The sequence below is a fragment of the Hylobates moloch genome, unplaced genomic scaffold (assembly GCF_009828535.3).
Source record: "Hylobates moloch isolate HMO894 unplaced genomic scaffold, HMol_V3 SCAFFOLD_14, whole genome shotgun sequence".
Lineage (NCBI taxonomy): Eukaryota > Metazoa > Chordata > Mammalia > Primates > Hylobatidae > Hylobates > Hylobates moloch.
In genome coordinates this window covers 31,913,542-31,939,158 of record NW_026652289.1, presented here as the reverse complement: position 1 = coordinate 31,939,158, position 25,617 = coordinate 31,913,542, and the positions used below count along the sequence as shown (strand labels likewise).

Genomic DNA, 25,617 nt, shown 5'->3' with positions numbered 1-25,617 from the left:
GACCTTTCTCTCTGGCTGCCCTTAACATTTTTTCCTTCATTTCAACTTTGGTGAATCTGACAATTATGTGTCTTGGAGTTGCTCTTCTCGAGGAGTATCTCTGTGGCATTCTCTGTATTTCCTGAATCTGAATGTTGGCCTGCCTTGCTAGATTGGGGAAGTTCTCCTGGATAATATCCTGCAGAGTGTTTTCCAACTTGGTTCCATTATCCCCGTCAGTTTCAGGTACACCAATCAGACATAGATTTGGTCTTTTCACATAGTCCCATATTTCTTGAAGGTTTTGTTGATTTCTTTTTATTCTTTTTTCTCTAAACTTCCCTTCTTGCTTCATTTGTTTCATCTTCCATCACTGATACCCTTTCTTCCAGTTGATCGCATCGGCTCCTGAGGCTTCTGCATTCTTCATGTAGTTCTCAAGCCTTGGCTATCAGCTCCATCAGCTCCTTTAAGCACTTCTCTGCATTGGTTATTCTAGTTATACATTAGTCTAATTTTTTTTCAAAGTTTCTAACTTCTTTGCCATTGTTTTGAGTTTCCTCCCGTAGCTCGGAGTAGTTTGATCATCTGAAGCCTTCTTCTCTCAACTCATCAAAGTCATTCTCCGTCCAGCTTTGTTCCGTCGCTGGTGAGGAACTGCGTTCCTTTGGAGGAGGAGAGGCACTCTGCTTTTTAGAGTTTCCAGTTTTTCTGCTCTGTTTTTTCCCCATCTTTGTGGTTTTATCTACTTTTGGTCTTTGATGATGGTGACATACAGATGGCTTTTTGGTGTGGATGTCCTTTCTGTTTGTTAGTTTTCCTTCTAACAGACAGGACCCTCAGCTGCAGGTCTGTTGGAGTTTGCTAGAGGTCCACTCCAGACCCTGTTTGCCTGGGTATCAGCAGCGGTGGCTGCAGAACAGCGGATTTTCATGAACTGCAAATGCTGCTGCCTGATTGTTCCTCTGGAAGTTTTGTCTCAGAGGAGTACACGGCCGTGTGAGGTGTCAGTCTGCCCCTACTTGGGGGTCCCTCCCAGTTAGGCCGCTCGGGGGTCAGGGACCCACTTGAGGAGGCAGTCTTGCCCATTCTCAGATGTCCAGCTGTGTGCTGGGAGAACCACTACTCTCTTCAAAGCTGTCAGACAGGGACATTTAATTCTGCAGAAGTTACTGCTGTCTTTTTGTTTGTCTGTGCCCTGCCCCCAGAGGTGGAGCCTATAGAAGCAGGCAGGCCTCCTTGAGCTGTGGTGGGCTCCAACCAGTTCGAGCTTCCTGGCTGCTTTGTTCACCTAAGCAAGCCTGGGCAATGGCAGGCACCCCTCCCCCAGCCTCGCTGCCACCTTGCAGTTTAATCTCAGACTGCTGTGCTAGCAATCAGTGAGACTCCGTGGGCATAGGACCCTCCGAGCCAGGTGTGGGATATAATCTCCTGGTGTGCCATTTTTTAAGCCCGTTGGAAATGCACAGTATTAGGGTGGGAGTGACCTGATTTTCCAGGTGCCGTCTGTCACCCCTTTCTTTGAATAGGAAATGGAACTTCCTGACCCCTTGCACTTCCCAAGTGAGGCAATGCCTCGCCCTGCTTCGGTTCATGCACAGTGCACTGCACCTGCTGTCCTGCACCCACTGTCTGGCACTCCCTAATGAGATGAACCCGGTACCTCAGATAGAAATGCAGAAATCACCCGTCTTCCGTGTCGCTCACATTGGAGGCTGTAGACCGGAGCTGTTCCTATTCAGCCATCTTCAACTAGGGGGTCTTAACAGCACTTTGGTGGGAGTCCTGGCCCCCGAGAAGTCCAGCTCTGTCATTGGTGGGGAGTACCATGGGGAAGATTGGGCTTGGACCCCACTGGGAATGTGCAGGGAAGCGGCCTGCCAGCTGCCCACTGGCGTGGCAAGAAGGATGACACTGGTACCATGAGTGGTCCATGGAGAGGCTCAGTGTGAGCTCACATGTCTTGTTTTCACAGTGAGGATGGTGTGGCTGAAATTGCGGGGGAGCCGGCAGATGGAAATTTATCCCCTGTGCAGGGGCAGGGATGGAGGGGAGCCGTGGCCACCAAGGGGCCTTGCTCTCCTTCTCTGCCGCCCCACCCATCCCGGCAGTTATCAAACCAATAACACAGCCCTTCTCAGACCCTTTCGATCTGTTTCTTCATTGATAGTTCACCCGAGAGAAGTATTCTTTGAGTGAAGTTGCTGAGGCCGCCTGTTTGTTTTGCTCCTGGGGTGGAGGCGACTCCCAGAGCAGCCTGCTGGGGGGAGGCCATCTGGGGCTTAATGGGGCAAGCCGCTGTGGGAGAGGCTGCCCCGAGAGCCTCAGCCCCTGAACGCTGGAGGCCAAGCAAGTGACTGGAGAGCGGGTTTGGAATTCCAGTGCTGCCCCTGCAAGCCTCGGTGGGTCCCCCAGCCTCCTGGGCCGGCCTCACCTGCATGCAATGCCTGCGTCCCAGAGAGCATCAGGGAAGGTGGCTAAGGGGCAGTGGCAGAATGCACTCAGGATACACCTTCCAGATCCCAGGTCTGGTCTCTGTCAGGATTGGGGTCCTTCACACTGTTGGCAGGAAGGGTGACCTGCAAGGAAAAAAGGCTTAGAAAGGAGCCCTCGGAGAAGGCAGTTGGGTGTGTGTGTCATAGTGATTTGGGAGGCACTTGGCCGTCTAAGGGGGCCCTTAGGCCCATGTGAACCCTTCTGGGCACTTTGCAGCTCCCCAGCAGCCAGTGTTCCCCCCCACAGCAGGTGCTGGGTGTTTGGCAGGTGGGTCCCTTAGACAGTCACCTGAGATGAAAAGGGTTCTGGTAAGCACCTGAGACAGGCCGCCTGGAGCCGCCATTCCCAGCCAGGGGCCCTCCCAACGGGATGCCTTACGCATGCACCTGCAGATATCAGATGTGCCTGGAAAGTTCTAGGCATCCACCTCCTACCCTGCATGAAGCAGGCAGTTGGCCTGCCCTGAGGGCACTTCTGCAGGGTACCTTGGAGGGTGTTTCTCTGCACCTCCTCTCAGGCGTGGGGGGATCCCGTGTCCAGTGACTGAGTTTTGTCTATGATAATTTGCACTCATTTCTCCCCCTGCATTGCCCTTCATGGACATTGTAAACCTGCTGTTTCTAATTGTAAGAAGGGTGCCTTCCACACTGCTGTGATTGTGGGAGGATAGCTCAGACCTAGCCTGCAATGACCTGTTAGGGCCCAGTCATGCAGGAGGGATCCCCGCCCTCCTCTCAGGCCCCCCAGCCAGCCTGCTCAGTGTCCCGACCACTGAACAGTTCTCAGAAGCATCCTGAACCCTCCCTGAACACATCTTTCAGGACAAACAATTGCGCTCTCCAAAAAGGCACCCACATGTGGCAGTGGGTTTCAGCCTGTCTCTTGGGTACAGGCCAGGACAGGCAGCTCCCCTTCTGTGAAGGTCTCAGGGCCTGGGGTGCAGAGTGCTGCTTGGGGGCCCTCCTGCACCACCTTCTTGTGAAGCTGTCTCCTGCTCTGTCCTTATTTAGCCCTGACGGCCACAGAGAGCGACGGGACGCCACTCATGGAGCAGTACGTGCCCTGCCCGGTCTGCGAGACAGCCTGGGCCCAGCACATGGACCCCAGTGAGAAATCAGAGGAGGTGCAGTACTTCGACATGGAAGACTGTGTCCTGACGGCCATTGAGCGGGACTTCATCTCCTGCCCCCGACACCCAGACCTCCCCGTGCCACTCCAGGAGCTGGTCCCTGAACTGTTCATGACCGACTTCCCAGCCAGGTATGCCCCGAAGGCCCCTCCCAGAACACAGGGCAGGTCACAGGGGGCACTCCTCACTGTGCAGTTGCCGAGTGATCTCCAGGAAGACCCCTCCGGGGTGGGCAGGTGCCCCAGCCATGGCTTCCCACCAATCAATCTCAGTACCTTTTAGGTTCCCATCCTCGGCCGCCTGAAGGGAACCAGGCTTCTGGCTTTCCCTTGATAGGCCCAGCTGAGAAGAGTGCTTTGCAAGTGCAGCCATACTGCCTCCCCACACGGCTCCCCCTTCCCCTCATAGCCAGAGCTGCTCTCTCCTGAGCTGCCTCTCCTTTCCACTCCTACCTCCCCACCAGCTCCAGGGCCAGCAGGTAAGAGCAGCTGGCGCTCCTCAGGCATTCAGGAAGGGAGAGCTCCCACCCAGAGCCTGGTTTACCTTCTTTGTCAAACGCTGACTCCTGTCTGCAGCCCTAGCGCTGAGCCTTGGACCCCTCAAATCTGTTCTTAGAGTTTATTCTACCTGTGCTAACCCAGATGATAACTAGGGAGAGAATCGGGGAGGAAATAGGAAACGTCACCTTTCAGAGAATCGGGGAGGAAATAGGAAACGTCACCTTTCAGAAGAAAACCTCCAAAGGGACCCTTTCTCTACGGCCACCACTTCCGTGGGGTTCACCCTGTGCCAGCCATCACCACCTCTGAGGCCGTTCCTGTCCTGAGCCCACTTTACAGAGGAGACCGAGGCTTAGCAAGCCTGCGTAACCCACCCAGGCATGCCCACCCGCAAGCGGCAGGGCCGGGGTGGCCCAGATCTGTCCAGCCTCACAGATGGCTTTGAACCATGACTCTCGGCCGTGGTTGGGACAAATGGCCCAGCCCAGGACCCGCCCGCGTCGGGGAGGGGCGATGTGGCTGATGCCGGGCGTGTGTGGCAGGCTCTTCCTGGAAAACAGCAAGCTGGAGCACAGCGAGGACGAGGGCAGCGTCCTGGGCCAGGGCGGCAGTGGCACCGTCATCTACCGGGCCCGGTACCAGGGCCAGCCCGTGGCCGTCAAGCGCTTCCACATCAAAAAATTCAAGAACTTTGCTAACGTACCGGCAGGTAAGCGGGTCCCAGGTTGGTGCTGTTTTTCTCAGACATATGCTGCCCGGGTCTAAGCTCTGTGCTGCCTTAGAGAGGCCTGAAGCTGCAGGCACCCCACGTCCTGCTGGCTGACACTGCACTGTCCCTGGCAGACACCATGCTGAGGCACCTGCGGGCCACGGATGCCATGAAGAACTTCTCCGAGTTCCGGCAGGAGGCCAGCATGCTGCACGCGCTGCAGCACCCCTGCATCGTGGCGCTCATCGGTATCAGCATCCACCCACTCTGCTTCGCCCTGGAGCTCGCGCCGCTCAGCAGCCTCAACACCGTGCTGTTGGAGAACGCCAGAGGTACCGCGGGGCACCGCCCCACCCGGCCCCTGAGACCAAAAGAGCCCCAGGCGCCTCCTGCCTGGCACGGGGGTAGAGCCTCAGGTGGCCTTGGCGAGCCCAGGGCATGCCCAACCCATGGCTCGTGTGATCATCCCCTGGGTGTGAGGCCGGGCACCTCGCCAGGTCCAGTACACTATGCAGAGCCTTGGCGAGGACGGGGGAGCGCACGCTGTGGAGTCGGCTAAGACCAGGCTCTGCCGCGGTCCAGGAAGCCGCTGAGTTTATTTGCCTGTAAAAGGAGGATGGTAACAGGCCTCGCTGGGAGGGCACCAAGCACGTGAGCTGCATTGAATCACCTTCTTAACTGCACATGCACACACCACTGCTGAGACTCTGAGACCGTGGGGTCGGTGGGACCCTACCATATTTTAAAATAAAATGTTGAAGTAATTTACCTTGAGAAAAGCAACTAAACTCCAGAGTTGCCAGAGGGTGAAAGGTAGCTGTCTTTTGACTAAGGAAGAAGTGCTATTAAAATCAATCACTTCTGCCTCAATGGAAGATAATTTTTACACAAAATTCTTTATTTTTGTTTTATCCAGGATCTCACTTTGTTGGCCAGGCTGGAGTACAGTGGTGCAATCTCAGCTCACTGCAGCTTTGACCTCCTGAACTCAAGCAATCCTCCCACCACAACTTCCCGAGTAGCTACAAGCACACGCCACCACACCCAGCTAATTCGTTGTTGTTGTTGTTTGTAGAGATGGCATTTCGCCCTGTTGCCCAGGTCGTTCTCGAACTGTGAGCTCAATCGATCCCCGCACTTTAGCCTCCCAAAGTGCTGGAATTACCGGCATGAGCCACCATGCCCAGCCAAACAAAATTCTTCTACTTGCAACTCACCCCTTTACGTAGGGCAGCCTTGACCCGAGATGAACTCTAGAGATTTTGAATCCTTGCTCATTCAGCAAAACTGCCAGCAATTCCAGGAATAAGATATCATGAATGAAGCTATAGTGATGAGCATTTCTATCCTAAATACTATCTCATTTAACCAGGCCATTCTCTGTCCCTTATGGCAGTCTGGTGAATAGTGGGAATGTGTCAATAGAATATAAAGTATCTAGGGGCCAGGCGCAGTGGCTCACATGTGAAATCCCAACACTTTGGGAGGCCCAGGCTGGCAGGTCACTTAAAGCCAGGAATTCAAGACCAGCCTGGCCAACATGGTGAAACCCTGTCTACTAAAAATACGAAAATTAGCCAGGCACGGTGGCACGCGCCTGTAGTCCTAGCTGCTCAACTTGGGAGGCTGAGGCATGAGAATTGCTTGAACCCTGGAGGCAGAGGTTGCAGTGAGCCAAGATCGTGCCACTGCACTCCAGCCTGGGTGATAGAGGGAGACTCTGTCTCAATAAAAGAAAAAAGAAAAAAATATATAAAGTATCTAGGGAGATAGGAAGACAAAAAGACAGCTGCTATCGTGATAATTTGATTCTATCAAAACCGAAATTTTGATATATTTGAAAATTGTTTTTCTTTGCAAGATTCTTCCTTTATACCCCTGGGACACATGCTCACCCAAAAAATAGCCTACCAGATTGCCTCGGGCCTGGCCTACCTGCACAAGAAAAACATCATCTTCTGCGACCTGAAGTCGGACAACATTCTGGTGTGGTCCCTTGACGTCAAGGAGCACGTCAACATCAAGCTATCTGACTACGGGATTTCAAGGCAGTCATTCCATGAGGGCGCTCTAGGCGTGGAGGGCACTCCTGGCTACCAGGCCCCAGAGATCAGGCCTCGCATTGTATATGATGAGAAGGTACCTGCCTGGATCCCCTGGCCCAGCCCCACAGTGCAGGAGCCCAGCCCTGAGGCTAGCCAGGCAGTCCTAGAGGCACCTGAAGCTTCGGGGCTCAGCATCCCCAAAAGCATATTTTTCTCACTCTCCCTTGCTCAGTAAGGGAGGTTCTGGCTTGAACCAGAAGGGCACAGGGGCCTATGTCTGTCTGCTTGTAGCAAGGTTGACTTCTCCTTAGCCTCAGCGCTCTCAAACCTTGATTCAGTAACAGTGTAAAGGTTGTAAACAAACAGCAGATGAAGAGTCCAAGAGAGAGACAGGTCTGGATTTGGGCTCCAACTCACATTTAGATGTGCACAGTGAGGACACAGGACCAGCCTTGCAGGGAGCTCAGGAGGGGCAGACAGAATAAGGACGGTAAAGACCCCTGGCCTTAAGTCCCGGCCACAGGGTGCTGGCCAAGTTGAATGCCAAACCAGGAGAAGAGTGAAAGAACAAGCTGGCACCCCCGGGCAACTGCACTGCCAGCCTCAGTTGAGACAATGACTAAATGTTGATCTTCTGATAGCATTTATCCCTGATGGCTACTTGGTAGATGCAGGCACACAGACAACTTGAATCATCTTACCATGCATATATTACATCTAGTGACAGCCTTGTTAATTGATCACCCAGTATTGAAATTCCCTTGTCTATGATTTCTTATTCTCTGGTGATTTTTCAGATGGTCATTGACTAATTGCTGTAGGAATGACCTGCGCATGTATGGATTAGCTCAGCGCCTGTGGTTGTTGCCCATAGAAAAGGCAAATCAGAGCAACAAAAATAAGAGCTTCATAATAGTTGGTGACTTCAACAAGGAGGTCACCTTGAAACTCAGATTATCATGGAAACATTCACATTTAAAATTCTCAAGTCTATCTCAGCCATTCTCCTACTAAAATGTTATTTCTTGACCCTTATAGGGGTCTGTATAAATTTTTCCTTGCTGGACCTTTTTGATTGTGAAAATTAGAGGAGACAACACGTTGTGATCCAGGAGACACTCCTTTTTTTAATGAGTTGCAATACACAGCACTTTTAGTACCAAGCACATTAAGCTGAGGGTGTGTGTTTTCCTGCCTTGTCTTGGTACTCAAGGATAAGGACCATGACCTCCTTGGAGTCCTTAATCAGTGACTAACAGCAAGTTCTCAGTGTGTTTTATTGGATGGAAGGACGGAAGGATGGATGGATGGATGGATGGGACAATGGGCAAATGGACAATATGGTGGGAAGTCGGATGGGTAGATGGAAAAGAGGAAGGATAGGAAGACAGATGGATAAGTGTGCAGGACAGGTGGTCAGATGGATGGATAGATGGACAGATGAGAAGAATGGATAAATGTACAGGAAGACAAGCAAATGGATGGATGGATGGAGGAAAAGAAGGAAGGGTGAGAAAATGGATAGACAAATGGATAGAAAGTGATCAGATAGGTGGATGGATGGGTAGTTGGGAGGATAGATGGATAAATGGACAGAGGGACATGGTCAGGTGGTTTGTTGAATGTTTGTTTTCCTTGTCTAATTGTGTCTCCCTGGTCCCTCCACCTGAGGGCCACCTTGTGAAGGCCACTGGGCCCAGGCAGCGACCTGACTCGGCTTGTTCTGTGCCCAGGTAGATATGTTCTCCTATGGAATGGTGCTCTACGAGTTGCTGTCAGGACAGCGCCCTGCACTGGGCCACCACCAGCTCCAGATTGCCAAGAAGCTGTCAAAGGGCTTCCGCCCGGTTCTGGGGCAGCCGGAGGAAGTGCAGTTCCATCGACTGCAGGCGCTCATGATGGAGTGCTGGGACACTAAGCCAGAGAAGGTACTTGGGACCTCCTGCCATGTGGTGGAAGCTGTGGGTCCCCAGGGTGTGTGTGTGTGGCTGCCCACCCATCACCATTGGCAACCCTTCTCTGCTCATTTCTTCTAGAGGGTGATGTTTGCTGCTCCTAACATACCTACTTTCATTGCCTTTGTATGTGCGTGTCACTCTTAGGAAACAAACTTCCTTTTCCTCCCCAACTTTTGTGTTACTTCACCACGCAAACAAAGTATATAAACCCCTTTATAACAATACAGTCCCTATGCAAGAACAGGGAGAATGTGGGTATCTCTTTGTAAAGTGATGGGGAAAAGGTTTGGTTGTGAGAATCAGGGATCATATTACGGTGTTCAGGCTAGTTTTTTGTTGGTGGCGTTTTTGTGTTTTTGAAGAGGCTAGTGGTTTCAAAGTTAAAACTCATTAAATGAGACAGAGCTAGTTTAACGTATTGGGAGTAAACAGGGTATTCTTTAGAAGAATGCCTGTCCTTATCTGGGCATGGTGACATGGACTTACATAGTCCCAGCCACTGGGGAGCCTGAGGCAGGAAGATCACTTGAGCCCAGGAGTTCAAGGCTGTGGTACACTATGATCGCACCTGTGAGTAGGTTGTGCACTCCAGCTTGGGCAATATAGTGAGATGAAGAGTGTGTGTCCTTGGGCCTGGGTTGGAATACCCAGGGTTCGGCGAACCTGACCAGAGGAGCTTAAACTGCCATAGCCAAGGGTGACCCAGATACCTGGATGGGTTTTCTCCTGACGTCTGAAGCTATTTCTGCCTCTTGTTTGGATCTAGTCTGAATGAACAGAATCCCTCATTCCTCCCTGGTTGGAGCTGGCTGATCTCATGGGCAGAATTGGCACCGATCTTGTTGTTAGTGACCTTGCTCTCTTCTGGTGGCTCCTCTCCCTCAGCGACCGCTGGCCCTGTCAGTGGTGAGCCAGATGAAGGACCCGACCTTTGCCACCTTCATGTATGAGCTGCGCTGTGGGAAGCAGACAGCCTTCTTCTCGTCCCAGGGCCAGGAGTACACCGTGGTGTTTTGGGATGGAAAAGAGGAGTCCAGGTAAGCTCCTGTGGCCTGCTCCTGCCCTCTTTGTATTTGGGGTGGGAGGCCACCATGGAATTTGGGAACGGAGTCAACGTTGACCACAGTGAGAATTATTTAGCAGACAGTAGGGTCCAGAACCTGGTTAGACTGCACTCAAGAAAGAGCAGGGAGAGCAGAAGTCCATACAAAGAGACGTGCATGTATGGTTGTGTGGTTAAGAGATGCCAAAAATGGGTAGTATCTGCCAGGGTGTCTGGGGACATGAGGGCACTGTGGCATGTGCCTACAGTCCTAGACACTCAAGAGGCTGGGGCAGGAGAATCACCTGAGCCCAAGAGATCAAGTTTAGCCTGAACAACATAGCAAGACCCCATCTTTTAAAAAATTAGAAAATTTACAACATTTTTAAAAAGGAAATGAGGCCTGTCAGCCTGGTTATGTGACTTTCTCAAGCATGCTCTGCTGCCCCAGATTGCAGAAGGGGCAACAAGGTGGGTTTAAACAGGGTTGGGGTTTTGCCAAGAGGGAGTGAGGGGCAGGGGCGTTGGGGTGTTTTCAAGGGAGTGATACAGAGATGGACCAAGGAACGTAAGTGAGGCCATAAATTCAGGGAGCACAATGGAAGGTACTAAAGGATCCTAGGTACTGCTAGAGTTAAAAAAAACAAAAAAAAACTGGAGAGTTATAGTATTAGGTGGGATGAGCCGAAAAACTAGGAGGTGGTGGTCAGACAAGACATGCTTGCCATGGGGTGGGTGGGAGGTGCACAGTCGGTAGTAAAGACAGCATCTGGAGTATGACCTTTGGAGAGGGTGCCTGGGGTAGAGTGGGGAAATATCACTGAGGAATGAGCTTGAGACATAGTAAGATAAATGGAACAGACTTTGCAATTTCTCTGAGGTCAGTCTTTGTGAGTTTGCATCAGGTTTTATGCCACTACGACTGAGTGTCGTGACACAGAGGCACTCTAAGAAATGATGCTGGAAGGAAGTTTTTCTGACCAGGCCTTGTGGCTCATGCCTGTAACCCCAGCACTTCAGGAGGCTGAGGCAGGTGGATCATTTGAGTTCAGGAGTTTGAGACCAGTCTAGGAAAACATGGTGAAACCTCGTCTCTACAAAAATAAAAAAATAACAAAAATTAGCTGGGAATGGTGGCAGGCACCTGTAGTCCCAGCTACTCAGGAGGCTGAGGCAGGAGGATTACTTGAACCCAGGAGTCTGCCACTGCAGTGGGTGGTGATTGTGCCACTGCACTCCAGCCTGGGTGACAGAGTGAGACCTGCTTCAGAAAAACAGAGAAGTTACTCTAAAACACAGCAATGGAGCACACCTTCCTGATGGGATGTGCTCTAAGGACAAAACAAAAAGCAAACATATTAATTAAACAGGTTTCAGGGATTATATTGTTGGTAGCACTGTTAGGATTGTTATTCTAAGATGCTGCTTGTGGTTGTGGGGTAAGTTAATGAGTAATTATGTTGCTGTTGCTGGAAACCGTGATTTTCAGCATGGGCTAAAGGGGAAAGAGATGTAAAGCAGGGTAAGTAAAAGCCTGCAGTTCTGAATTGATTGGATGGACTCGTGATATAGTTGAAAAATAAACACAAATATCTTAGCTCTGCTCGCTGAAAAGGCCTAAAAACAAGGACCAGCCAAATGCCAATATGCACCCCTAGGACCCAGACTGTGGTCTCTAAGTACCAAAGTGAACCAGGGCTCATCAGAATCATGGCAGAGTCCAGGTCTGGGGCAGGAAGTGCACCTGGAACATCTGCCACCCTAGAAGCAAGGACATCGTCAGATACTTCTGAGGGTGAATTGGAGGACCTGGAGCCAGACTGGTCCTGGGAGGCTGGGCCCTGCTCTGCCAGCCTAGAGACGCACACGCGCCAGGTACCTGAGACAGTTCTGTCAGGGCTCAGAAGACTCATCCCAGAGCGAAGACACAGGCCTCTTCCTGTGACCTGTGAAGGTTCTTTAAAACTCACCGCGGCCTGAAGAGAGACTCACTCACAGGAAGGGAGGAGGGGGCTGGCCAGGAGCACACGGGCAGCCAAGCAGGGGAGCCAGGATGGAGCTGGACTTGAGATCTGTCTGAGAATTAAGGAAGGAGAGGCAGGGCAGACGAGCAGGTAAACAGGACACGCTTAGGACACAATTCCAGTTGCAGGGAACAGGGGCAATTATTCTTTATGACTCTCTATATTTTTAACTGTTTTCAAAGTAAAAGCTATTAGAATATCTTACTTTTGTTTTTCTGATGCATAGACAAATACATCTGAAGGAAGTTTTTGTTCGCTGTATTTTCTACCATTTCTATCATCTGCAAATATGTTATCAGTCAACAGTGGTGAAGCTTTTTAAAATTTGGTGGTAGGAGAAACTTTATATTGAGAACTGCTGTCCATGAGCTTAACATATTCTCTTGAGTTTGAGGGACAGAGCTGCGTGATGTGGGGTACGTAACTTCCCAGCCCCATCAGCTTCAGCCTCCTCTGCCATGCAGTGGGTACCCAGGATGCCTGCCACGGGCCGAGGGGAGGCAGCGATGCCAGGGACAGCCGGCCTGGTGAGCCAAGGCTCTCACAAATGACAAGCCATTAGTCCTCAGAGCACTCATGCTGGGAGCACATTTTGAGTCCCCCCTGCCCCAACCCAATCTCCTCTGGAATTCTCCCAGCTTGTCTTCAGCCCTGGCTCTGTCTAGTCTACAGTGAGAAGCTCTCCACATAACACGCGTGGGCAGGATATGGCTGGCGGGAGGGCCCCTCCTTCATACTGGGGCAACCGTCTCAACCCTGAGGGGTCACGGAAAGAGGACAGCCTTTCTTCCCTGGGGAATGCCCTTCCTGCGGGCAACGGTCAAGCATTACCCTTCGGGCAGAACCCGGCTCTGCCCTTTCAAAACGCAGCGGGATGCAACCCTGGGTGGGAGCGGGGGAGGTAGACGAGGCTCGCAGCTGGCAGGCCAGGCCGGGGGGAAGGAGGCCGCCCCTGGTCCCCGGGCACTGACCGCACAGTTTCTGCCACTTACAGGAACTACACAGTGGTGAACACAGAGAAGGGCCTCATGGAGGTGCAGAGGATGTGCTGCCCTGGGATGAAGGTGAGCTGCCAGCTCCAGGTCCAGAGATCCCTGTGGACAGCCACCGAGGTAAGCACTGCCCACCGGGTGCAGCCCCTGGGTGGGGGCCACATTCATAAAAATACAGGACGCCAGGTCAAGTGAACTTTCAGATAACCCCCAGCGCATCCCCATGCAGTCCCCAAGTAATGCCATGAACCCAGTGAAGTAGCAGCCTGTCACCAGGGGCAGCTCAACTCTGCCTGCTGCTGGCTGGCGGCTGGGATTTGGGACGGTGAGGACCAGATGTAGACCCTCAGCAGGAGAAGAGACCCAGGAGGCTAAGGATGTGCCTGGGTTTCCCATAGCACTGCTAGTCACTCAGCTCTGAAGGCCTCTTGCCTTCACAGCAGGGAAATCGGGGAAGTCACTAGAAGTCCCAAGGAGGGGTCTTCTGAGAAATCGCGAGAGAACTAGCCAAACACAAATATTCTGAGGCAGGCTAGGCACAGTGGCTCACGCCTGTGATCCCAGCACTTTGGGAGGCCAAGATAGGAGGATCACGAGTTCAAGAGATCGAGACCATCCTGGCCAACATGGTGAAACCCCGTCTCTACTAAAAAATACAAAAATTAGCTGGGCATGGTGGTGCGTGAGTGTTCCCAGCTACTCAGGAGGCTGAGGCAGGAGAATCGCTTGAACCCAGGAGGTGGAGGTTGCAATGAGCCAAGATCTCACCATCGCACTCCAGCCTTGCAACAAAGCGAGACTCCGTCTCAAAAAAAAAAAAAAAAAAAAATTCTGAGGCTGTGGGTGAGGCGATAGATTGGTGCAACTTTTCCCCAGGGTAGTTTGGAAGTGTGTTCACATATGTATCAGAAATCTCAAAAGCATGCTTACCACTTGAGCCTCAGAAATCTCAATGTTAAGAAACATCTGACAACAGATTAGGTGCACCCCAGTCTCAGGCATCCAAGAGATGCTCCCGGAACATCTCCTAGAATGAGTGAGAGCAAGGGATCTGCCTAAAGTGTGCTGTCGCATGGGAAGAACAGTGAGAAGACAGCATTGCAGCGTGAGTCCACTTTTCCAATACCAGGTGCACACACAAATACCACAGACAACTTCTGAGAGGCTGTGCCCCCAAATCCCAATGGTGGTTTTCTCTGGGGAATAGATTACGGGCTATTTTCTGTTTCCTCTTTAGACTATTCTGTCTTTCTCAATGTTTCTACAAAGAACAGAAATCCATAAACAACCCACCAGAACGTGTCAATCCATGTAACTTTCCAAGACGCATAGGGGATCCCCAAGGCCGAGTGCATCCTCATGGGAATGCCTTGGGAAATGCCAGACACTTTCCAGCCTGGGTCTCACAGTAGACCTCTCTGCCTCTGCAGGACCAGAAAATCTACATCTACACCCTCAAGGGCATGTGCCCCTTAAACACACCCCAACGGGCCTTGGATACTCCAGCTGTGGTCACCTGCTTCTTGGCTGTGCCTGTTATTAAAAAGGTGAGGTCAGGGCAAAGGCGGGTATGCAGGTCTCTGATGCGCTTCCACGTCTGGGAGGCATCTCCTAGCTATGTCAGGGTGGGACCTGCAGAGCCACACCTTCTAGGACCACCTGGCCTAGGACACAGACTTAGAGATGGTGGGAGGAAAGATATCAGACCTGGTCCATCATTAGTGCCTTCCGGTTTGCAAAAACCTAAGTCCCCAGCCAGACTGCGGGCTGAGAGAAAACCCCCTTTCACACGCAAATGCCCTGACTCAGGTGGAATGACTGTTGGTGCAAATGGCATGGTGAGCAGTCATGCGTGTGCCCTTCCCCTTCAGAGGGCAGTGGCATCCAGAGCCTCTTTCCCACCTGCCCAGGCCAGAGCCACCCCACAGCCACTTGATCACCAGGTCCTGGAGGTCCTGGAGGTCCTGATCTCCTTCCCTCCATCTCTGCCTCCCCTCAAGTACTCACCGTCTACACCAAACGCAGTTTCTCTTTGTCCAGCATGGCCCTGCAGACTCATCTCTTTAACCTCCTAGCCCTGGCCTTTCTAAATGAGACCCCAAGGGCCACTCTCCCTAGTAAAGGGCCCAGCCAGCTGTGCTGCACCTTGGGATTAGCCCCAGCCTCTGTAAGGCTGTCCTCCAGCCCCTGCTGGCCCCGGCACCCTCCCCACAAAGCACCCCACTCTGTGCTGGGCCCTTGACATCCCAGCCTCTCCCAGGAACAACCTCTCCACACACCTCTTCCCAGACCACCTCCAATTCAGTTCTCAAGACCAAGGGCCTTGTCCCTTCCTTTGAGAAGCTGCCCTTCAGTGGGAGGCAGCTCCCTGGCTTTTCCTGGCTCCTCCGCCCACAGGATCCAGGCACGGCTCAGGCAGTTCTTGTTTCACCCACCCTGAGGGGCCTGTCTGTGCAGTAGGCACCCTCAGTAAATGCACAAGAAGCCTTTACTGGTGTTGCTTTTTAAAATATGGTGACTGTCATCATCTAATTCCAGTTTGCCCATCTACAAAATAGGTATAAGAAGAGACAGAGAGAAGGCCTAGCATACCCAAAGTTCTAGGCCGGTGCACTTGGTAAATGAGCATTATTATTACTTCTGGATGGTCGCAAAATACATGAGCTCTTCTCTTCACCTTTCTTCAGTTTCATTTCTTTAAAAAAAAAAAAAAAAAAAAACAGGTATGAAATGAACCTTAGAGTCATTGAGTCATTTATGACCATGGCCCCACAGCGAGGCTAGGCAGCTTGGGACCAGGCCCGCACCAGAGCGCAGGAGAACACGACACAAAGTGTTATTGAGGCCACCGCTGGCCAGAGCCCCCAGCCAGGGCACCACCTCCTGCACGACCAGAGGGAATAAAGCCTGCTCTGTGCAGGGCCTCCTGTGCAGGGTGTCTGCCCCCTCCGAGGCCGCCAGGGCAAAGCCTGCATTCTTGCACGCGTACACACATTCACACCCAGCCAGGACGTGGCACTCACCGCCCTGGCCGGGGCCTGAGCCAGGACTGCAGATAGAGACCTGGAGCCTGTTTGCCTTGGCTGCCTTCTTTCCCTAAAGTCCTGGGGCTGGATTTCGATACGCTTGCTTAGAGCATGTTGTCCTGGACAGTGAGCTACGGGTCTCCGCTCCATCACCCTGCACAGCAGCCTCCTGAGCTCCCCCAGCTGCCCACAAGGAGGCTTTCTGCCCTGCCCCCTCACTGGCATGAGGCCCAGCTCCCCGCTCTGCCCTGACTCCGGCTTTGTTCTGCAGACCTCTTCCCACCCCTACCACAGCCGACGTGGTGTCTAGGCTGCGAGGCTGCACTCTGTTCCCGGCTCTGCCCTAGGAGGTGCCCCGGGGCGGTCTGGGGTGGGCCCGGCATTCAGCAGGGTCCCTGCAACTTTGGCCTCTGCCCGGTGACCTCTGGTGGGTGTAGAAGAGCTCATGCTTCAGTGAGGGGGTGGGGGGCACCCTGAGGACCCTGTCAACGTCAGCTGAACCACAGGCGTCTGGATAGACGTAAGCCGGGATGAGGGCTCAGCAGGCTGAGACAGGCCTCCACAAGAGGGCCCAGCAGGAAGCGATTTCTTCCAGAATTAGTTCAGCAAACACATGTCATCCACTTGGAGTCACAGGGCCACCAAGATGAAGGAGGCTGAGCCCCTCCCTGTGCCAGGCCAGTGCCACGGGGATGCTGGTGGGCTGGGAGCCCATCCTTATGGAACACTGCCTGGTAGGGGGGTGGCAGGCAGGGGGCAGTGTACAGACGCTTGCCATGCCCACACTGCTGTCATGTTAAGCAGCACCCAGAAAAGGGCGGGCACCAGGTCCTGCCTCTGAAGGAGGCCTTGGTGGCCTCAAGGAGAAGGCAGCTCCCTGCAAGAAGCTGGCAGAAGCAGAGGCAACCCATGTGGTCCAGGTGACACGCGGCCTCACTTGGTGCCACAGGCCCTGGCTCTGGGTGGCACGCTCCTTTCTTTGCTGCAGGGATAGAGATACGGCCCTGCACAGTCAGAGCTGCACTTCCTCAGGAGCGGCCCAGGCCTTTCTAAGAGATTTGCTGCCCTGAGGTGCATGGGTGGGAAGTGACTGCCCGCCCGCTGTGGGTGCAGATGAGTCCAGTGCCTACCCTGTGTCTCTCCTGGAATGTGTGAAATGGAAGCACGTGACACATCCCTGTCTCCTTCCTTCAGAATTCCTACCTGGTCTTAGCGGGCCTCGCCGACGGGCTTGTGGCTGTGTTTCCCGTGGTGCGGGGCGCCCCAAAGGACAGCTGCTCCTACCTGTGCTCACACACAGCCAACAGGTCCAAGTTCAGCATCGCAGACGAAGACGCACGGCAGAACCCCTACCCAGTGAAGGCCATGGAGGTGGTCAACAGCGGCTCCGAGGTCTGGTACAGCAATGGGCCGGGCCTCCTTGTCATTGACTGTGCCTCCCTGGAGATCTGCAGGCGGCTGGAGCCCTACGTGGCCCCCTCCGTGGTTACGTCAGTCGTGTGCAGCTCTGAGGGCAGAGGGGAGGAGGTCGTCTGGTGCCTGGACGACAAGGCCAACTCCTTGGTGATGTACCACTCCGCCACCTACCAGCTGTGTGCCCGGTACTTCTGCGGGGACCCCAGCCCCCTCAGGGACGTGTTTCCCGTGCGGCCCTTGGACACGGAACCCCCGGCAGCCAGCCACGCGGCCAACCCAAAGGTGCCTGAGGGGGACTCCATCGCGGACGTGAGCATCATGTACAGTGAGGAGCGGGGCACGCAGATACTGATCCACCAGGAATCACTCACCGACTACTGCTCCATGTCCTCCTACTCCTCATCCCCACCCCGCCAGGCTGCCAGGTCCCCCTCAAGCCTCCCCAGCTCCCCAGCAAGTTCTTCCAGTGTGCCTTTCTCCACCGACTGCGAGGACTCAGACATGCGACACGAGCCCAGTGCTGCCTCCGACAGGTCTGAGCATGACCTGACCCTCATGGACGGGGAGACCTTCAGCCAGCACCTGCAGGCCGTGAAGATCCTCGCCGTCAGAGACCTCATTTGGGTCCCCAGGTACGTTTCCTGAGGTGAGGGCACCATCCAGGGCATGCCCACTGCTGCTGCTCTGGGGACAGAGCAAGGAGAGCCCCCTGGCTTCCTTAAAGGTCATGTGGGGAAGCAGGTGCTGTTCTTCCAAGAGGGTTGGTTTCCTCCATTGGGAATGGAAGTGATCGCTTTAGCAAATCTAAGAGTGGCCACACAAAAGCTTATTGCCTGCCAGAGAGCTTAAGATGCCACACAAGGAAAGCCACAGTCAACTGGGACTGAGTTTCCACTGGGAAAATTCCCCTCTGCTTTGAGGTCTGTCCCCTCCCCATAACTTAATCCCTTAGCAGAAACTGCATGTCTGTTGCCTCCCTCCCGCACCTTTCTGCACACCGGCTTCATTCCCCCGAGAGCACGGCTACCGACAAATCGCTTCCCCTTCTGGGTTTTGGTTGCTTAGGCGCGGTGGAGATGTTATCGTCATTGGTCTGGAGAAGGATTCTGGCGCCCAGCGGGGCCGAGTCATTGCCGTCTTAAAAGCCCGAGAGCTGACTCCGCATGGGTAAGACTGAGTGGCAGCTCCTTTAGGACCCACGCAGCAGCATGAGCACAGAAGGCCCTACAGCCAGGTCCTGCACAGTGGCTTTGCTGCCCTTCTATTCTCCCAAATAGCGTAACCACTAACATGGCTGTAAGGCAAAGTGGAAGCAAGATGGGCCCCACAGACAGCTCCTAGGGGCTCTGCACTGGCCATGGCTGCCAGTTTCTGGATTACCCAGTGCACCTGCTGATCAAGTACCCTACCTAACAAATGCCTCCAGGGCCAGAGTTCAGCTGCAGTTGACATGCAGATGCATCTAGGTCATTGATTCACTGTTCTTCCTGCCAAGCAGGAAACCCTACCCAAGGTGTCCACCTGCCCACACAGCACCCTATGGGGACAGATGACACAGGCACACCTTGTCATCTCCAAGCCTGGGGTCTCAGCTCCTGCCCTTCCTGGGCTGAGACATGGCTCAGTATCTGTCTGTGGGTGGGTACACCCAGGATTACACCAGTCTCCTCTGCGAAGTTACGCTGAGCAGGGTGGCCTGTCCGGGTCTACGTGGCTGCAGTGATGTGAGGCTGGCGCCAGCTGCAGCTCCCCACAGGGTTTACACTCCTCACTTTGACTACCAAGCCCTACACGGTAAATCCCCCTTACGAAAAGTCCTCAGTTCAAGTGTGTGTGTGTGTGTGTGTGTGTGTGTGTGTGTGTGTACACTTTGGAGCTCTTCCATTTCACACTAGGCCTGTTTCCCTGCAGCATGAGTTATCCCCCATCCCTCGGCAAGTGGGTTTTTATTTCATCTGGAGCATAAGAGGGTGGAGAAACTTCTCCCAAAGCAGGACAGTGACCAAGGAGGCATCCATGGCAGTCGCACTCCCTTGCCTGCCAGCTTTGAACTTTTGCAGTGAGTCCTGGGCCAGTGACCCTTGCTCTGTAAGTGGTTCTGGAAGCAAGATCTGGATCTGCTCCTGAGCTGTGGCAGAGCCTGTGGATAGAAGCCTTGAACTGATAGGTCGGGCTTCTGGAGGAAATGGGTGTGCAGCACCCAGGTTAGGACCTAACATTTAGCTGTTGTTGTTCTCCTATTCATCCCCTAAAGCCAGACCTTACTTCTTTCACGCTATGAGGAGGCTCCTCCCCTAAGGGGAGGCCCTGGCAAGGCCACGCGGAGTCAGAGGTCCCTGGACATCCCAGTTTGCAGGAGCACCTCAGTGCCACGCAGGCCACACACACGGGACACAGGGAGGAAAGGCAATTAGTATGTGCTCGGGGTGGGGCACCACCAGCACAGGGAGGCCGCACTGTGGCCCAAAAGGAAACTTGTAGCACACCCACCGATCCTGCAAAACTGTCCACAGTTTCAAAACATGTATATAGTGATGACTTGGGGGCAGCAGGTTTTCCATTTAATATACGATCCTGTATTTCCTAAGCATGTAGAAACAGAATGAGAGAAGAATCACACTGAGCTTAGTGGCAAGGGAGTTGAGGTAAACTCGGTCGTGGGCCATTCACAAGCAGAAGTTTGGGTCAGCGGTGTTTTCTGGACGCTTTGGGAGCTGAGTCAAGGATGCATGATCTGATTGCCTCTGTGGCCTTCCAGGGAGTCCGACTATTACAGACAAAGCCTATGGATGTGAACTCAGGCCCACAGCCCATCTTTGGACTTTAGAAAGCCTAAGCCCACAGCCTGGGCCACGGGGGAGAAGTGGAGCATCTGAGCGCACCCCAGAGAGGGCTGGCAACAGACACACTCCCCTGCCCTTAGCCAGCTCCGCCTTCCTCAGAAGGCACAGGGGGAGGGTCCCAACCCCACCCAAGTGGGGACCCCTGTGAGTTTCCTCAGACCCCTTCTCTCTGCAGGGTGCTGGTGGATGCTGCTGTGGTGGCAAAGGACACCGTTGTGTGCACCTTTGAAAACGAAAACACAGAGTGGTGCCTGGCTGTCTGGAGGGGCTGGGGCGCCAGGGAGTTTGACATTTTCTACCAGTCCTACGAGGAGCTGGGCCGGCTGGAGGCTTGCACACGCAAGAGAAGGTAATTCCTGTGGAATGACTGTCACACATGCAGAGCCGGCTGGCCCCGGGCTGCAGCCTGACCCCTCTGCCATCGGCCTCTAGTTCTCCAAGGACCTAGAAGACAGATGGAGTTCTCCCCTGAGCTCCTTGCTGCTAAGAAGTGCTGAGAAGTTACCCGCCTGGCGGGGGCTCCAAGGTTCCCTGGTTCTCTGCAGCAGAGTTATCTGAATACCCCATCCCCCAACTGCTGATTTGACAGCCCCACGGAAGATGGTGGTATCAGGCTGGGAGGGGCCTCCTCTGGCCTCCTCCATCAGTTTGCAGGAGCAGGGGTGGAGGATCCTGTTCTGAGCTGGGTCAAACAAAGCAGGGCTGGGCCTTCCTGCCATCCCCAGGTCTCAGATGGAATTACACTAGAGGCCCTCCGCTGGGAAGCGCTTGAGGTAGGGCAGGAGGGGAGCTGTGACCCCTGCCCTTTCCCCGCCAGAGACCTCAGGCTCTCGGCACATTCCACAGGCTTCTGAGTCCCTGAGGCCTGGGCCAGCCTGGGCGAGCCAAGATCAGATGTCCCTGTGTTCGGGAAGGTCTCTGTGTGGGAAAGCCCTGGAGGACCCTGGTGAGGAGCGTTGCCCCATCCAGAGAATGAATGAGTTCCTTTAAGTGCCACAGCCAGAAAGCCCAGAGACACATAGTGCGAGAGCACCAGCTTAGCCTTTCCATTCCTCTCCCGACAACAGGCAGGGGAAACTCAATCACAGGACTGCAGAAAGGGCCTTGTGTTTGTAGCTTTGTCAAGTAAATTTGGATGCCGCTGGAGCACAAGCCCTGTTTGTTTGCACATAATAATCTTGTTTATCACTTAAAAAAATTCAGTAATATCTCAGCGGTCAGGCTTCTGGCTATAAAATCACATTGTATGGGATTTATACCAAATTATGTATTTGCTAAACATTCACTCCACACGTGTACAGCAGAGTATGAAAAAGAATGTTGTCTACAGGGGATTTATGGATACAACAGCAAACATTTTATAAATTATGCACATGCATGTATTACACACGTGCACACAGACACGCACACACATGTGCAAACATAGCCACTTTTTTGTCAAGAGTTACCCTCTGGGGCTCCTTAAACCAGAATGGGAGTTTGAAAAGAGATCATACTGCAGCTGAAGTTTGTTGACCCTTTTTTAAAATTAAAAAAGATCAAATTTAGTATTTGCTGGATATGCAGGGAGATGAGACTCTTTTAATCTCAAAATAAACAGATTCTTTCAAGAACGAAGCTGTGGCCTCTGTCTTTCAAGTGCTTATGACCACAGCACAGGCTCAGTCCCTCCCAGACCCACTCGCTGTCTAGGGATAATGGGCAGCCCCTCCTTGCCCACTGTGCCAACATGCAGGTGGCCCCTGAGCAGCTTCCATGGGTGGAGACGCTGCTCTATCAGTCACAGGCTTGGAAAAAGCGAGTCCCCCCACTTTTTTTTTTTTTTACCAGCCTGGGCACCAAGTCCCAGGGGGCTGAGGGTCTGTGCTTCCTGTCTACCTCCCTGCCATTCTCTCACCCTCATCCCACAGCAGAGTCTCAGGAGTCCCACTCTCTTTCTCCTCTCAATCCAGTGCACCACAACTGCCCAGTTAACCCCCAGATGCAAGCCAGATTCTGTCTGCCCCAGGCCCCAAGCTTTTGCTTTGGCATCACCCGAGGCCAGGCTGCTTTGCAGGCACCAAACTCACCCTCTCCTACTCCTGGAAAAGCCCAGCCCCAGGCCTCACAGAGCCAGGGGAGGGGATCTCATCACATCACAGAAATCACATAGGCCTAAAGTCCCAGCTACCCAGGAGCCAAGGCAGGAGGCTCAACTCCCTTGAGCCCGAGAGTTGTTGGAAGTTACAGTGAGCTATGATCACACCAGCTTTCTAGCCTGGGTGACAGAGCAAGACCTGACTCTTAAAAAAAAAAAAAATACAGGAAATGACTAATGAACTTGACTCCATGAAATTGAAACTTACTTACATGGAAAATTAGTCCAAAGCCTAAAAGACTAGCAACTGAGAAAAAAAAAAAATTGGAACACAAATGAGAGACAAAGACCTCACTTATCTTCATTACCGAGTTCGTAATGTCAATAAGAAACAGAAAACCCGGAAGGCAAACAGGTTAAGGGCATGGGCAGCAATTGAATTACAAAGAAACAGACAGACCCTTAAACATCAATGCTTGACCTCACCCAACAGCAGAGAAACAGTCTCGACAACAGTAAAATGTTGCTGGGATGGGCCCAGCATTCAGCACGGTCCCTGCAACTTTGGCCTCTGTCCAGTGACCTCTGGCGGGTGTAGAAGAGCTCATGCTTTAGTGAGGGGGTGGGGGCACCCTGAGGACCCTGTCAACGTCAGCTGGACCACAGGCATCTCAGATAGATGTCACTTACCACCCTCATGTTGGCAGAGGGTGGTAACCAGCCAGCATCTCCTTCTTGAACACCTACTAAGTGTCAGGCACTGTCACTGGAGACACAGTCGAGAATCTGTGTTTTTTTTGTTTTGCTTTGTTTTTGTTTTTTGATACGGAGTCTCACTCTGTGGCCCAGGCTGGAGTGCAATGGCCTGATCTCCGCTCACTGCAACCTCCGCCTCCCAGGTTCAAGCAATTCTCCTGCCTCAGCCTCCCAGGTAGCTGGGATTACAGGCGTGCACCACCACGCCCGGCTTATTTTTGTATTTTTAGTAGAGACGGGTTTTCACCATGTTGGCCAGGCTGGTCTTGAACTCCTGGCCTCAGGTAATCTGCCCGCCTCGTCCTCCCAAAGTGCTGGGATTACAGGTGTGAGCTACCTGGGCTGGCCGAATCTCTGCTTTTAGGAGCTCACTCCTCATAGGTAGCAGCCGGACCACCCCGTTGGGCAATTCGTGGCTTGGCCTAGGACTGTTACATTTAACTGAGGCTGGGGAGGCCTGCAGCCTGCACCAGGAGGTACAAGATGAGACTGAGGAATGGGAAAAAGGCATTCCATGGAGCTCTGAGGGCACTAGGTGCAAGGGCCTTGCACATGCAAAGACCCTGTTGTGGGATTGAGCCACTGTGTGGGAGGGACAGGAAAGCCTGGCGTGGCTGGAGCCTTGAAGGAGGGGACAGTGCACACAGAATTGCAAGTGTGGGTCTCCGTGGAAGCTCCTGGCAGTTTTAAGCAGGATTACTAGATGATTTAGTCATCTTTACAGATCACTTTGCTGAATGGAGGGTGGATTAACGAGGGGGTAGTTGGAGGCTACCCCTTGGAGGGCATTCTGGCCTTATCTACCAAAATTTCAAATGCACATACCCTCTGACCCAGCAGTTTCACTTAAGTATTCGGTCCTGAAATCTTTGTAAAAGTGCCCAAAGATACAGAAAAAGGATGTTCACTATAGCATCTCTTAGAATATGTCCCCAAACAGGAAGCAACCCGAACCTCTATCGTGAGGGAGGTCATAAAATTCCTGCACATGCAACAGTGCGATCCTCTGCAGTCTGTCAAAGAGGCAGGCAGCACTAACTGTGCTGGACTGGAATGTTCTCCAAGATATAATAAATACATCTGTTTGAAAGCAGCTTGCAGCGCAGTGTGTGTCAGGCCTCTGAGCCCAAGCCAAGCCATTGCATCCCCTGTGACTTGCACGTATATGCCCAGATGGCCTGAAGTAACTGAAGAATCACAAAAGTGAAAATGCCCTGCCCCGCCTTAACTGATGACATTCCACCACAAAAGAAGTGAAAAAGGCTGGTCCTTGCCCTAAGTGATGACATTACCTTGTGAAAGTCCTTTTCCTGGCTCATCCTGGCTCAAAAACTCCCCCACTGAGCACCTTGCAACCCCACTCCTGCCCGCCAGAGAACAAACCTCCTTTGACTGTAATTTTCCTTTACCTGCCCAAATCTTATAAAACGGCCCCACCCCTATCTCCCTTCGCTGACTCTCTTTTCGGACTCAGCCCGCCTGCACCCAGGTGATTAAAAGCTTTATTGCTCACACAAAGCCTGTTTGGTGGTCTCTTCACACGGACGTGCATGAAATTTGGTGCCATGACTCTGATCGGGGGACCTCCCTTCAGAGATCAATCCCCTGTCCTCGTCCTCTTTGCTCAGTGAGAAAGATCCACCTATGACCTCAGGTCCTCAGACTAACCAGCCCAAGAAATATCTCACCAATTTCAAATCAACTAAACAGCCTCTTTTTACTCTCTTCTCCAACCTCCCTCACTATCCCTCAACCTCTTTCTCCTTTCAATCTTGGTGCCACACTTCAATCTCTCCCTTCTTTTAATTTCAATTCCTTTCATTTTCTGGTAGAGACAAAGGAGACACATTTTTATCCGTGGACCCAAAACTCTGGCGCCAGTCACAGACTAGGGAAGGCAGCCTTCCCTTGGTGTTTAATCATTGCAGGGACGCCTCTCTGATTATTCACCCAGGTTTCAGAGGTGTCAGACCACGCAGGGATGCCTGCCTTGGTCCTTCACCCTTAGCGGCAAGTCCTGCTTTTCTGGGGAAGGGGCAAGTACCCCAACCCCTTCTCTCCGTGTCTCTACCTCTTCTCTGCCTTTCTGGGGGGCAAGAAACCCCCAACCCCTTCTCCTTCACCCTGAGCAGCAAGTCCCACTTTTCTAGAGGAGGGGCAAGTACCCCAACCTCATATCTCTGTGCCCCAATCCCTTATTTCCATGCCCCAACCTCTTACATCTCTGTGTCCTGACCCCTTTCCCGCTTTTCTGGAGGGTAAGAACCCCCAAACTCCTCCCCTCCATGTCTTTACTCTCCCTTCACTTTAAACTTGCCTCCTTCACTATGGGTAAACTTCCACCCTCCATTCCTCCTCCTTCTCCCTTAGCCTGTGTTCTCAAAAACTTAAACCTCTTCAACTCACACCTGACCTAAAACTTAAATGCCTTATTTTCTTCTGCAATGCTGCTTGACCCCAACACAAACTCAACAGTGGTTCCAAACAGCCAGAAAACGGCACTTTCAATTTTTCCATCCTGCAAGATCTAAATAATTCTTGTCGTAAAATGGGCAAATGGTCTGAGATGCCTGACGTCCAGGCATTCTTTTACACATTGGTCCCTCGCTAGTCTCTGTTCCCAAC

At 52.8% G+C, this 25,617-nt stretch overlaps 1 protein-coding gene across 3 annotated transcripts in view; it reads left to right on the top strand.

The window, feature by feature from the left end:
- LRRK1 (leucine rich repeat kinase 1) overlaps window positions 1-24,500 on the top strand; it is a 162,418-nt gene extending 137,918 nt beyond the window's left edge. For 2 of the 3 annotated variants that reach the window (XM_032175551.2, XM_032175550.2), the window contains exons 24-34: window positions 3,486-3,735; window positions 4,647-4,813; window positions 4,948-5,145; window positions 6,675-6,952; window positions 8,592-8,786; window positions 9,702-9,853; window positions 12,877-12,994; window positions 14,305-14,421; window positions 17,095-17,948; window positions 18,382-18,483; window positions 20,335-24,500. In XM_032175551.2, the coding sequence (XP_032031442.1) occupies window positions 3,486-3,735; window positions 4,647-4,813; window positions 4,948-5,145; window positions 6,675-6,952; window positions 8,592-8,786; window positions 9,702-9,853; window positions 12,877-12,994; window positions 14,305-14,421; window positions 17,095-17,948; window positions 18,382-18,483; window positions 20,335-20,512 (2,609 nt within the window). In that variant the 3' untranslated portion in view covers window positions 20,513-24,500. Of the gene's footprint in view, window positions 1-3,485; window positions 3,736-4,646; window positions 4,814-4,947; window positions 5,146-6,674; window positions 6,953-8,591; window positions 8,787-9,701; window positions 9,854-12,876; window positions 12,995-14,111; window positions 14,422-17,094; window positions 17,949-18,381; window positions 18,484-20,334 lie in introns of those variants that run through there. The other variant, XM_058428008.1, reaches the window with a different exon arrangement.
- Window positions 24,501-25,617: the final 1,117 nt, after the last annotated feature.